The following is a 14,719-nucleotide window of genomic DNA, read 5'->3' as shown; positions in this document are numbered from 1 at the left end:
TTTCACAAATTTATTCATTGGCACAAACTATAAAATATAATGTTATTCTTAAACGCAATAAAAAATGTTATAGGCATAATAGTTATCTTAAAATGAGTAATTATTAAATCAAAATAAATCGTAATCAAGTTGAATATTGTTTTTACTAAAATCATGTAGACTTTTGTGTCCCCCTGTACGCAGATTTTCGGACAGTCATTCCTACAATGATTTATCGCCGACCAGGTGACTAACAGCAGAGTCATAATACATTCCATTCACAAATTAGATGTAAATAAAATATGATTTTGATAAATTAAGCTCACTCTCAAGCTTAAAAAGCTCAAAAAGTTCGCTCACCTGTAAAACACTCACCATGGAATGGCCCAGGTACTCCGCAGCATTATCCGATATGTACAATAACTTTCCATTTTGCGTCATCATCATTAGAAAACCGCTTAAAGCCTGAAACAAAGATGGATTGTTAATAAAGAATTTAAGAAAAAGAAATTATTTCTAGGATGTTACACAAAAAGTTTCTCTAGAGCAATATCTTACCTATAACTTCATAAATGTTTCCCATTAGACGAAGTATACGAAAAAAACATAATTTATATATAAAATATTTTATCTAAATAATTTTTTAGATTCAATTTAAATTTTCTTGTACACAATTAATCTTCAAGTTTGCTCTAGATCTCAGTCGTACCTATAGAATGGCAATTTCTTTTCATTATAAAAATTATACAGAAAAGTAACTATTTCTATATAAAAAATTTCATCTAAAAAGTTTTTAGAATCAATTCAAACATTTTTGTTCGGAATAAAACGTCTATCCGTAGATAAACAGATTCTGTGTCAAGTGAGTTTGTCGTTAATCCATCTACTTCTACTAAAACTGTTGCTTACGTTTGTGAAGTAGATCAGAAAACAATTTTAAAGATTCTGAAAAGAAATAAATTTCATTCTTACAAAATAAAACTGACTGGTTCAAGAATTAACGGAGGATGACACAGATAGACGGATGGAATATTGTGAAACCATAACAAATAATATTGCAAAGAATTCTAATTATCTTCAACACATTTGTTTTAGTGAAAAAGCAACATTTTTTTGAATGGTCACGTTCATCGTCAAAATACTGATACTAATTAGAATACTAATTAGATACTGGTCTGATGAAAATCCCAGATTATTTCGAGAAGGTCACAAGCAATTTTCACAAAAACTAAATCTTTGGACAGGCATATTAGGTAACTATATTGTAGGCCCAATATTTATTAATATTAATATACCTATAAATATATATTAATATATTATAAATATATTGTAGGCCTATATAACGCTGGCAATTAATGATATTAATAAATCATCCGCAAGAATTTCCTCAAAACGTCATATTTCAGCAAGACGGAGCTACGCCCCATTACGCCGCCAGGGTGCGAAACTATCTAGATAATGTTTTTCCGGCAAGATGGATTAGTCGACGGGGAGATATAGAGTGGCCACCAACATCTCCTGACTTAACTCCATTAGATTTTTTTCTATGGGGTGACTTAAAATCCAAAGTGTATCAGTTACAACCAGATACAATTGACCAACTACGCCAAAGAATTATCTCAGAATGTCGTACTATTGATCAAAGAATATTGCAAAAAGTTATAAAAGAAACAAGAAATAGATTTTATTACTACCAAGAATTAAATGGGAAACATTGTGAACAAAAATATTAAAAAACGTGTGGGAATGATTTACAATCTAATTGATTACATTGCTTAAAAATTGAAATGCTAAAAACTAGCCGCTTACAGATCTGTCTGAAGAGCAATCTCAGGACGCAGGATAAAGAATATCGAATGGAGAAGAAAGAGAGGTAAAACATTTAGAGATAAAATAAATAAGACAATGAAAAGCAAACCTGAAATTAACTCTTTGATTCCAATATAAATTGAGGATAATTCACAGATCTTTATTATCAATACCTTTACTTTCAAGAATTTCATTAAGTGAATCTTGGCGTACCCTGTTAAAAGCCAAGAACAAGCTAAGGCCTAATATTAAAAAAGAGGAAGAATAAGAAATTAAACATACGTTACCACGATAAGGGTAAAAAAAAACTATCTTACGTAAAGGGTGAAGAAGACAATCCTCAAATTCACATTTGGAAGAACTCTCGTATTCAGGCTTGGTTGATACGCCAATGAAAGCGACCGGTTTCAGAAATAAACCATCGGACACCATTCCTTATCTTACGACATGATGATAAGTCCATTTCTTAAATGCTTTTCTATACTGAAAGAGTGACCGTATTGATCATCACTTAATTTTTATCGGAACATTGAAAAACACTATTTACAAGATTATAAATTGTTCCTCTTCGCTACCTACATCGCTTTTGAATATAATTAGTTTAATTCAATGCAGTATTAGTGGGAGATTAAGTACTTTTATATGTGGAAGAATGTTGTTTTAACTTTGTACCTTTTGGCGATTTGAATTGGTTTGATTTTATTTGAGCAAACTGTAAGATTTCTATACTTACGTAAATAATTGGAAATCTATTACTACTTATAAGCTTGTATTTATATTCAAATTATTAACAATATTCATACAATATCATGGTTAATATTTAGCTTTATTCTAGTGAAGAAAGTGCTTCAAAAACAAGTTTAAATGCGCACAAAAAATATTAGTTTTTCTGAATAGTATTTAGAAGACTAAGAAATGCACATTGGAAGATATATACAGATTCTATTCTTATTTTTATTTATTTATTATATTATAAAAAAATATTTGGGGGCAAATATCGAAAGATAGTGTAACACAAAAAACGAAATCCTGTCAAGAATCGAACAGGCAAGGAAAACACTCATGAAGATGAAAACATTATTTACAAAATCAGACCTTAGTCTAGAGGCCAGAATTCGAATGATCAGATGTTACGTTTTCTCTGTTTTGCTGTGAAAATTGGACAATGGACTCTGAAACAGAAAAAAGAATAGATGCCTTTGAAATGTATACATACAGACGGATGGTGAGAATTCCATGGATAAAAAAAGTTACCGATGGTGAGGTACTTCAGCGCATGAGTAAACAAAAAGAATTGCTCAGCATAATCAAAGAGAGAAAAACACAATACTTGGGTCATGTGTTGAGAGGTGAAAGATATAAATTACTCCAAATCATACTGGAAGGTAAAGTGCAGGGCAAAACATCAGTTGGAAGACGCCAGATTTCGTGGCTGAAAGACCTGAAGAGATGGTTTGAACACTCATCCACAGAAATCTTTCGTGCAACAGTTTCCAAAGCTACAATTGCCATTTGGATCGCCAACCTTCGAAACGAGACGGCAGAATAAGAAGAAGGGGAAAATAATTATTAGTTTTTATTGCACTGAGGTACATTTAAAAACTAGAAATAAGAAAGGATTTAAATTAAGTTGCATGCCTGCTAGATTGTGATTGTCAAAATACAGCTATATTTACACAAAAGCATGCTTCAATTCCAAATATTGTCATTTGTATTTGAGTTTACAGTAGCAATTTTTTTTATTTAAACAAAAATGACCCTGCATCAACTACTTACGAGTTATTAGCAGGGGGTACAAACACAAATTACAAGTATTCAATTTCTTACAATGTATATATGCCATAGACATCATAGGTAGGTCCACAGAATCTCTGACTGAAGCATTTCGGTCGTTAAGAGCATCTGCACACAGAATGGGACTAAATATAAATGTTCAAAAGACCAAATATATGTGTTGCACTAGGTCAAGCAACTCGACACCTACACGAATAATAATTGATGACCTAGAACTGGAAGGTGTTGACACCTTCATATACTTAGGGTCGCTGCTAACCAAAGATAACAACGTCAGTGAAGAAATCAAAAGAAGAATAGTGCTCGCCAATAAGTGTTACTATGGCTTAAGAAGATAGATGGCCTCAAAAATGCCTAGAAAAATTAAACTGACTGTATACAAAACACTAATAAGACCAGTGCTAACATATGGTTCAGAAACTTGGACACTAACACAGAATGACCAAGAATTGCTCAAACGTTTTGAGCGAAAAATACTAAGACGAATATATGGAGGCATAAAAGAACAAGGTTTGTGGCGCAGGTGTTACAATTTTGAGTTGTATTAGAAGATTTGGAGAACCTGACGTTGTAAAATTCATTAAGGTAGCACGCCTCAGATGGATAGGTCATGTAATCAGACGAGAGGAAGATGCCATAGTCAGAAAAGTTTTTGACCGAAGAGGGCCGATCGGACAACGAAGAAGAGGAAGACCGAGACTTAGGTACCAAGACAACCTAGAAAATGATTTGAAGTCTATCGGAATTAGAGCATGAAGAAGAGTTGCCAGAGACAGGGGCGAATGGAGGATTGTTCTGAAGAAGGCTTTGGCTCATAAAGAGCTGTAACGCCACTGATGATGATGACAATGTATATATAACTTAAATATATTCTATTAAATACTGTAAAATTTAATGTCTTTCAAATATTTCAGCACTTGGTTGAATTGGCAGTTTAGTAGATCCTTCATGTTGGTAGAGAGGTTATTTTTTCTTCTTTCTTGGGTGTATGTTTTGCATTCTAACAGAATATGTTTCACAGTGATTTGTGTCTTGCTGTTGTGGCAGAAAGGGATGGCTTCTTTATTTATTAAGTGAATATGGGTTTGTATAGTATGTCCTAATCGTAGTCGAGTTATTATCACTTGTTCACACCGTTTGAGTGGGAGTGGTAGGGTAGTGCCGACAGTTTCTATAACATCTTTTAATTTGTTGGATGTGGAATTCCAGTTACTCTGCCATAAGTTGGTAATATGTTTTTTAATGGAGGTTTTATGGTCGTTTCTTGTTAGCATGTGTGATACAGGGATGCTTTCATCTAGTGCAGCTTCATTCGCAAGTTGGTCCACTGCTTCGTAGTAGCAATTTTATATATGTTCAGTTTGTTGTATTTTCGCTTTTATTATTAATTTGTATATTTCTATAAAAATCAGTTTTAAAAAATGAAAGGGCATTAAAAAATGGCTTTGAAATTAAAAGATGTTCAATAGTCCTGGAGATTTGACCTGTAAAAATCATACAAACAAGCTGAATTTTGCTGAGAAGGTCAATTTTGGGACTCCAAAAAATATGAAATTACATTTTTACATACATTTAAAATTAGGAGAATAAATTTATGCAGAATCAATAATTATTTTCTACAATAATTTTTAAAGAAATTAGTAATGAAAGAGTTAAAAGCCCGATTTACAAATAATGTTGCTTGTATGAAAACGTTTATTATATTTCTCCGTAATCGTATAAAACAGGAATACTAAAAACTACTTTATCACTACCACTTTTCATAGAATTCTGCAAAAATAAACAAAATACGATGTCACATAATTCTTTCTTTATACTGACTGGTAGGATATGCTTTTACAGCGGTTTGCTGTCATTCACAAACACAAGAACGATTACGTCAAAGTTGCTCAAGAATAAATTATCACAAAAAATAAGTCTCCACACTTCTGTAGCAATCAATTTGAAATATTAAGTTATGGAAGACAAAATTTGTAAGCATTTAGCCGCTATATATGTGAGAATGTTGAAAAGAATTCGTAGATGTACGTACAGTGATAACACCGTCTATTAGTGGGTGTGACAGTCAGTCTTGATAGACAAATAACAGCTTCAGAAATAATTTTGTAGGCGGGTCAGAATAATTAACACATGAGTAATTTTCCTTGTCTTAATTTATTGACCTTTTGGTTCAATTTGTTATTGGAAGATATTAGAATTCAATAAACTGAGCCAGTTTTTTATATATGAGAAAGAAACTAGTTATTTGAGTAGATATGAATAGTATTTTAATAGTATTGTTTTATACAGTCACGTTTTGATAATTATAGTATTATTATCAAATTTAATTGATACGACTCTCACTCCATCTGAGGGAAATATGCACTTATCCCCCATATCTACGGTGTCGAAGGGATTAACCTCTGGGAGGACTCTTGTCATGCCATCGAGCTTTAGGTGACCCGGTATGCTGGAATATCCGCTACAAAGTTTATGACGCAAGACTGCTTATATTCTCTGGGAGGATCTTCGAAATGATACCAATAGTTAAAAGCATAAGTAAGTATATTATCGTGACCTCCACATCTTAAAAGTTCTAATTTTTTACTTATATTAACACATAATATATTTTTATGTATATTACATGCATTTTCGTATATTAGGATTCTTTTTCACGTCAACAAGATTTTCCCGTTAGCAACGGCTTTTTGTATAATCAATAAAATCGAGAAAAACTCCATGCAAATTTAGTTTAAAAAGATATTTCTCTTTCAATATAGGTCTTAAATTGGTATAGTAGGTGACTATAATATACATATAACATTTTTTCACTTTATATATATACGGTATTTCAAAATAAACAAAAAATGTGTTGTATAATAAATCGATTTTGTTGATCCAGTACTGGAAGAATAGATTCAGATGTATTGTATAACTAGCTTACTTCTTGACTAATCTATAATAGATCGCAAATGAATTTAAAAATTTTAAAAATCAAGATTATTTTCAGTAAATCTCTATTATAAATATACAAGGTGATGCATGAATCATGGATATTATTTTATCAGCAGGTTCGGTAGTGGAAAATTTATTTTTTCGGAAATAAATATAATTTGAAACAAAATGTGCCTCTACATATCTACGGTTAACTTCAATACAACGTTTTAGTCGTCCAAGCAATAATTTTCTTACCGAAACGGAGATGACAAATATTGTTGATGTATATAAATATTGTTTTGAAGTAAATATTGAATTTCATCTGACCTCAAGTGTAATAATCTGTTAGTTTGAAATCCGGGACACTACGAGGTGAAATAAAATGACTCCTACAATTAGAAAACAGTAGTTTACAATATTCTTCGCAGACTTGGGTCATTACCTTATCAAAACCACACTAAGAGCCAGAATTTTGAATATTAAGAAGGAAGGCGGAACAATAAATGAAACATATGATTTAACATATATTAATAAGAAGCTAAACTACAAGGAAAACAAGCAAAAAATTAGAACACCGCCAAATTTTTTTGATTGCAAATGAAGAGTCATAAGTCTCTAAGATGCTGGAAGTTAAAGAAACTCAAAAAACACTAAAAAAACTATATACCACAAAGAAAAAATAACTTTTATAGAAAAGTGTAACAAAGGACGTAGATGGGTCAAATCAAAATGAAATAATACTGGATTAAACAGACAACAGAGAACAATTCTTAATAGATGAAATAAAGTGGGCAGCCAATAGATTGAAAAACAAATTATACAAATATTTTGCATACGAAATACGATATTTTGCAACAATATTCCACACAAGTAATTGGAAAATGCCAGTGAAGGTTCTTTAGGCAAGAATCGACCGTAGACCAGATCATTGTTCTAAACAGATTAGAAAAACTGGCTAATATAACATAGAAAAATTAGCTCGGCATTAATTTCAGAAGTGATTATCACAACATTATAAATGAACTATATAAAGAACGTGGCCATGATACCACAATGGCATCACTGGAATATGGCATTGATATTCATCGCATATTTATAGACTACAAAGCAGTCTACGACTGTGTGAATAGAAGAGAAATATTCAAAGCAATGAAAGAGCTAGGAATACCAAATTAGTTGATAAATTTAACAAATCTGGCTCTTGAAAAAGTTAAATATAGAGTACGAATTCAGGGGGAACTGTCTGAACCTTTTAAAACAAATAACGGGCTGCGCCAGGGAGACCCTCTCTCGTGTATACTGTTAAATCTGGCCTTGAAAAATTAATACGTATGTCACAAATCACAACCACTGGTTCAATATATAATAAATCAGTGCAAATCCTGGCCTATGCTGATGATATCAATATTGTTGGGAGAACGGAAAACGCTGTACGAGAGGCGTATGTAACATTAAAAGAATCAGCTGCAAAAATGGGTTTAATAATAAACACCAACAAAACGAAGTATATGAAAAGAAGCACGCAACCACAAATCATACGACCACTTGTTATAGAAAACGACGTCATCGAAGCAATGAACGAATTTGTATACCTGGGAGCGCTCCTTAACACTGAAAATAATACTACCGCAGAAATAAACCGCTATTTTGGGCTCAATCTCCTTCTTAAATCCACAAGAAATGCAAAAATAAAACGCCCAGTTCTAACATATGGTTCAGAAACCTGGATTCTAACAAGTAATGAAAACATGTTAGGATGTTTCGAAAGAGAAGTGGTAAGGCGAATCTATGGAGCAATGAATGACAATGTAGTGTGGAGAAGACGATACAACTTCAAACTTTCGAGAATATACCAAGAACCAGATATCGTAAAACATATTAAGATAGGACGTCTGAGGTGGACAGGGCATGTAATGCGGATGGAACAAAATGACCCAGCTAGAAAAACGCTCCTTGATAGACCCATTGGTTAGTGAAGAAGAGGAAAACCCAGAACAAGGTTCCTTGATAACATCTATGAAGACATGAGAAGGATAGGATGAGATGAATAGGGACGACTGGAGAGAAATTCTTGAGGAGGCTAGGACTTACGCATTTTCCAAAAATTGCTATTTCCTTACAGCTTTCAATTCCACATAGAGAGTGCAGTAGTAAAAACAAGAAAAAAACAAAGATGGATGACAGAAGAAATACTGAGACTTATGAAACAAAGAAGAGAAGTCATAAATAAACTGTCGGATTAAATAAATATAAAAGGAAGAGCGAGACAAGGCTGTATACTCTCACCTTCACTTGTACGCAGAGGAAATATTTAAGGAAGCCTTAATTGAGTAAACAGAAGGTATTATTGTGACTAGTGTAACCGTGAATAATACTAGATATGTCGACGATACCTTCGTGTTGGCTAATTGCGGAGGAAACATTTAAAATCTAATGTACAAAATAACGCAGACCTGTGACCAGCATGGATTAAAACTCAACGTTAATAAAACTCGGAGATGCTGCCCTGGATAGAGACGGAGAGAGAAATTCGTGTATCTCGGCAGTAATATCAATGAGAGCTAAACGTAATTAAAATCCGGACAGAACAAGCCTGAATTACATTTGCAAAAATTAGTAAGTTTTTTGCAACCAGTATCTTAGTATTGACCTTCGCGTTTGAATGACATATTGCTACATCTTTCCAGAGCTACGGTATAGAGTGAACGCATGGACTCTAAGTGAGACTATGCTTAAACCCTTGTAAGTCTTTGAGATGTGGCTATACAGACGACTATTAAAAATAAGCTGGGTAGAAAGAGTTAGAAATGAGGGGATCCTTAGACGGTTAAACCAGACAACACAACTGCTCAATATAATAAACAGACGCAAGCTAGAATACTTCAGTAACATTATGAGACATCCTAAAAAATATGAACTTTTACATTTGAGCATTCAAGGAAAAAATCAAAATGGTACAGAAAATCGACTACATCATTATTTAAAGCTGCAGTCAACGGAGTAATGATAGCAAATATGGTAGCCAATATGGAATCCATTAATCGATAACGTTCATGGAACTAGAAGAAGAAGAGAATCATAATTCGTATTAATATTTGATCTTGAGTTTTTAAATAAAATTTATTATTCTGTTATTTTATCTGTAGAGTTTACAACTACGTTTTGTGAATCGCCCTGTAAATAACGATAATATCGCCAAAGCAAACGTTCGACTATAGTTGTTGGTTTTCAAATTGGACAGACTCGAACACAAAGTGTCAACATAGTCTTATTTCCTGTATTGTTGTTAGTGATTTTATCTCTCCAGTCGCATTTACCTATTATATGCTGGCTAATCTTCTGATATAAAGAAATTTAAATATAAAAGAACCGCCAAACTGACTGGTTTGAAAAGTTATTAATGTTCACATTTTCTTGAGATGCCCAATGGGATTATAGTAATCTTTTACAGTTACGTTTTATCCTGAATTTCATCTGCTCTCGTGATATTTCGTCAAAACGCTAAATAATTCAACATAAATGGCCAGAATGATCTTAATCTAATGATACCAGGCCACACAAAAGATTTCAAGATAGAAGATATATCTCAATTACTTCTTTTTAGATAAGAAAAATAGATCTACTGAATTTTATACCAAATTATTTAGTGTTTTGAAGTGCATACTAAAGAGTCTAATTAGAGGAAAGTAGGAATAAAGTTAAATCTACATTAAATTCATTTTAGAAAAGGTCAAATTGTACTCCGTTTAAAAAATAAAAGATAGCAGAGCTGAAAAGTTCAAGCTGACTCATCCAAAAACTATTCATTAATGGTAAAATCTTTAGCAGAAAAAAAATACAAAAAAAAATATAATATGCTATATAGGTTCTAAATAAAATATATATTTCTATAATGGATGAAATATTTGAATACACTAATGTATACTTTAGCGTTAATTGTATATTGTGTTTTAGTATTTTTCCCAGTACGTATAAACATAAATCATCTTGTCTATGAGCAGCATAATGAGAGCTCTTCCACATTACCAGCAGGAGTCTATACTATCGGCTTTTCTACATTTCGTTAGCTAATTGTTTCATAATTATGCTTCTGCTTCGGTTACGCCAATGGCACCACAATATTAGAGAAGACAAACTGCATTTCCCTCTACCATTGTTTGTATTATTTGAAGTTTACAACTAGCTTTATTTGTTTTGTTAACATAAATGTTGAAATATTGATAAGTTTGCGTGAATGGATAGTAGTTTGCTATTTCCAAGGTAGCGATAAATTTTAATAACAAAATTCAATAAAATAATTCACATTGAGTTGTTTATGGTGAAACAGGTTCACGATAGTAGCAGCGTGAATAAATTGCTGGCATCCTTTCAAAACCATTATCCTGTAATGAATTCTTGTAGATTAAAGCACCAGGATGTAATTAACCCTTACTTAAGCTATCACTTCGGTTTTCAGTAAGATTGAATTTTGTTTGAAATTTCTAGTGACATTCCAAGCAGGAAATTATATTATTTTATATTTATTTACGCAGCAGATTAGTAAAGTAGGAAGGATTATCGTAATAACAGAAATCCCATATCAGTAAGAAACATAGAAAGAAACTTAAAAAGTATTAAATGGAAAAGTACTCATGGCAAAGGAAAAGTCAAGAAAGAATTTTGGACAAAGTTAAGAAATTTATTAGTAAAGAAAACCTAAAATAATTTTATAGGATGTATTTTTTTATTTCGAATTACCGTGTCTCGACATCTTTGGTCATTGACACGGGAGCAAATGTTTACAATAGTACCTATAAAGTTATGATAGAGAATTTACAATAGTAAATAATACCAATATTATGTAAATTATATTTTATTAACCAACTGCGTAGTTTTTAAAAAGTCTATTGGGCTCTTGAGTAGACTTAAACAGTTCAGAAGTTCTTTACTGTGGGTTATATGGTTGGCAATGTAAGTGGACTGGTAGTGTTGATGTGAGGATGTGCTTGACGGTGGTAGGAATATCGTTGCAGTGGGAGCATAATTGCTCTTCTGCTTCAAATAAAAAGTCATCTGCTTAAATTATTTCTTCACAGCCGTCCAGGGTACCCCCTTGGAAATTTTTTTCCAAATTTTACAAAAAAAAAATTTTGTTTAATGTTTTGGTACATGCACTTGGTCCAACTTATTCCAAACTTGTGTTTTTTTCTGATCCCTTAACCCCAGTTTGCCGGAAAAGAGGAAAAATCGAATTAAAAAATCTACAGTTTTTTCGATTTTCTGGCAAAACGGTGCATATTTTCTTGCCACGTATTTAGATTTTTTTAATCAGCAAGTCACCCTTAATCGAAATAATTCAAATTTCAAACAAAATATTCACTTTTAATTTTCACGAAATTTTCAGCAAATACAGACATCCAAGTGGAAATTTTTCTCACGAACCGTTCGATGTAGGAAAATTCTGAGTATGGCAGAAGAACGGGCGGCCAATTTTATGTAGGAAACGTCTATTCGCTTGACTCTCGGACCAAAATTGACGCCAATATAGCCAATTAACGAAATTTGATAAAAATCCAATGGTCTACAGTTTTTTCGATTTTCCGGCAAAACGGTGCATATTTTCTGGCCACAGGTTTAAATTTTTTTAATCAACAGGTCACCCTTAATCGAAATAATTCAAATTTTAAACAAAATATACACTTTTAATTTTCACGAAATTTTCAGCAAATACAGACATCCAAGTGGAAATTTTTCTCACGAACCGTTAGATGTAGGAAAATTCTGAGTATAGCAGAAGAACAAGCGGCCAATTTTATGCACGTAATGTCCATTCGCTTGACTCTCGGACCAAAATTGACGCCAATATAGCCAATTAACGAAATTTGATAAAAATCCAATGGTCTACAGTTTTTTCGATTTTCCGGCAAAACGGTGCATAATTTCTGGCCATGTGTTTAGATTTTTTTAATCAGCAAGTCACCCTTAATCGAAATAATTCAAATTTTAAACAAAATATTATCTTTTAATTTTCACGACATTTTTAGGAAATAAAGACACCGAAGTGGAAATTTTTCTCACGAACCGTTAGATGTAGGAAAATACTAAGTATGGCAGAAGAAGAAGCGGCCAGTTTTATGTGGGAAATGTCCATTCTCTTGACTCTTGGACCAAAATTGACGCCAATATAGCCGATTAACCAAATTTGATAAAAAATCCAAGGGTACCCCCTTGGAAAAATTTTTCCAAATTTTACAAAAAAAAAATTTTGTTTAATCTTTTGATACATGCACTTGGTCCAGCTTATTCCAAACATGTGTTTTTTTCTGATCCCTTAAGCCCAGTTTGCCAGAAAAGAGGAAAAATCGAATTAAAAAATCTACAGTTTTTTCGATTTTCCGGCAAAACGGTGCATATTTTCTTGCCACGTGTTTAGATTTTTTTAATCAGCAAGTCACCCTTAATCGAAATAATTCAAATTTCAAACAAAATATTCACTTTTAATTTTCACGAAATTTTCAGCAAATACAGACATCCAAGTGGAAATTTTTCTCACGAACCGTTAGATGTAGGAAAATTCTGAGTATGGCAGAAGAACGGGCGGCCAATTTTATGTAGGAAACGTCTATTCGCTTGACTCTCGGACCAAAATTGACGCCAATATAGCCAATTAACGAAATTTGATAAAAATCCAATGGTCTACAGTTTTTTCGATTTTCCGGCAAAACGGTGCATATTTTCTGGCCACAGGTTTAAATTTTTTTAATCAACAGGTCACCCTTAATCGAAATAATTCACATTTTAAACAAAATATACACTTTTAATTTTCACGAAATTTTCAGCAAATACAGACATCCAAGTGGAAATTTTTCTCACGAACCGTTAGATGTAGGAAAATTCTGAGTATAGCAGAAGAACAAGCGGCCAATTTTATGCACGAAATGTCCATTCGCTTGACTCTCGGACCAAAATTGACGCCAATATAGCCAATTAACGAAATTTGATAAAAATCCAATGGTCTACAGTGTTTTCGATTTTCCGGCAAAACGGTGCATAATTTCTGGCCACGTGTTTAGATTTTTTTAATCAGCAAGTCACCCTTAATCGAAATAATTCAAATTTTAAACAAAATATTAACTTTTAATTTTCACGACATTTTTAGGAAATAAAGACACCGAAGTGGAAATTTTTCTCACGAACCGTTAGATGTAGGAAAATTCTGAGTATGGCAGAAGAAGAACCGGCCAATTTGATGCAGGAAATGTCCATTCGCTTGACTCTCGGACGAAAATTGACGCCAATATAGCCAATTAACGAAATTTGATAAAAATCCAATGGTCTAGAGTTTTTTCGATTTTCCGGCAAAACGGTGCATATTTTCTAACCACGTGTTTAGATTTGTTTAATCAACAAGTCACCCTTAATCGAAATAATTCAAATTTTAAACAAAATATACACTTTAAATTTTCACGAAATTTTCAGCAAATACAGACATCCAAGTGAAAATTTTTCTCACGAACCGTTAGATGTAGGAAAATTCTGAGTAAGGCAGAAGAACAAGCGGCCAATTTTATGTAGGAAATGTCCATTCGCTTGACTCTCGGACCAAAATTCACGCCAATATAGCCGATTTACCAAATTTGATAAAAATTCAATGGTCTACAGTTTTTTCGATTTTCCGGCAAAACGGTGCATAATTTCTGGCCACGTGTTTAGATTTTTTTATTCAGCAAGTCACCCTTAATCGAAATAATTCAAATTTTAAACAAAATATTCACTTTTAATTTTCACGACATTTTTAGCAAATAAAGACATCGAAGTGGAAACTTTTCTCACGAACCGTTAGATGTAGGAAAATACTGAGTATGGCAGAAGAACAAGCGGCCAATTTTATGTAGGAAATGTCCATTCGCTTGACTCTTGGACCAAAATTGACGCCAATATAGCCGATTAACCAAATTTGATAAAAAATCCAAGGGTACCCCCTTGGAAAAATTTTTCCAAATTTTACAAAAAAAAAATTTTGTTTAATCTTTTGATACATGCACTTGCTCCAGCTTATTCCAAACATGTGTTTTTGTTCTGATCCCTTAAGCCCAGTTTGCCGGAAAAGAGGAGAATTGAATTAAAAAATCTACAGTTTTTTCGATTTTCCGGCAAAACGGGCATATTTTCTTGCCACGTGTTTAGATTTTTTTAATCAGCAAGTCACCCTTAATCGAAATAATTCAAATTTCAAACAAAA

At 32.7% G+C, this 14,719-nt stretch overlaps 1 protein-coding gene across 1 annotated transcript in view; it reads right to left on the bottom strand.

The window, feature by feature from the left end:
• Window positions 1–14,719, bottom strand: part of dysf (neuronal PAS domain protein dysfusion) — a 375,458-nt gene that overhangs the window by 45,207 nt on the left and 315,532 nt on the right. Inside the window, exon 5 of the mRNA XM_072546055.1 lies at window positions 355–444. Coding sequence (XP_072402156.1) covers window positions 355–444 — 90 coding nt within the window. The remainder of the gene's footprint in view (window positions 1–354; window positions 445–14,719) is intronic.

The sequence above is a fragment of the Diabrotica undecimpunctata genome, chromosome 10 (assembly GCF_040954645.1).
Source record: "Diabrotica undecimpunctata isolate CICGRU chromosome 10, icDiaUnde3, whole genome shotgun sequence".
Lineage (NCBI taxonomy): Eukaryota > Metazoa > Arthropoda > Insecta > Coleoptera > Chrysomelidae > Diabrotica > Diabrotica undecimpunctata.
Note: the sequence above shows the minus strand (reverse complement) of the source record. Positions and strands in the feature narration are given on the sequence as shown.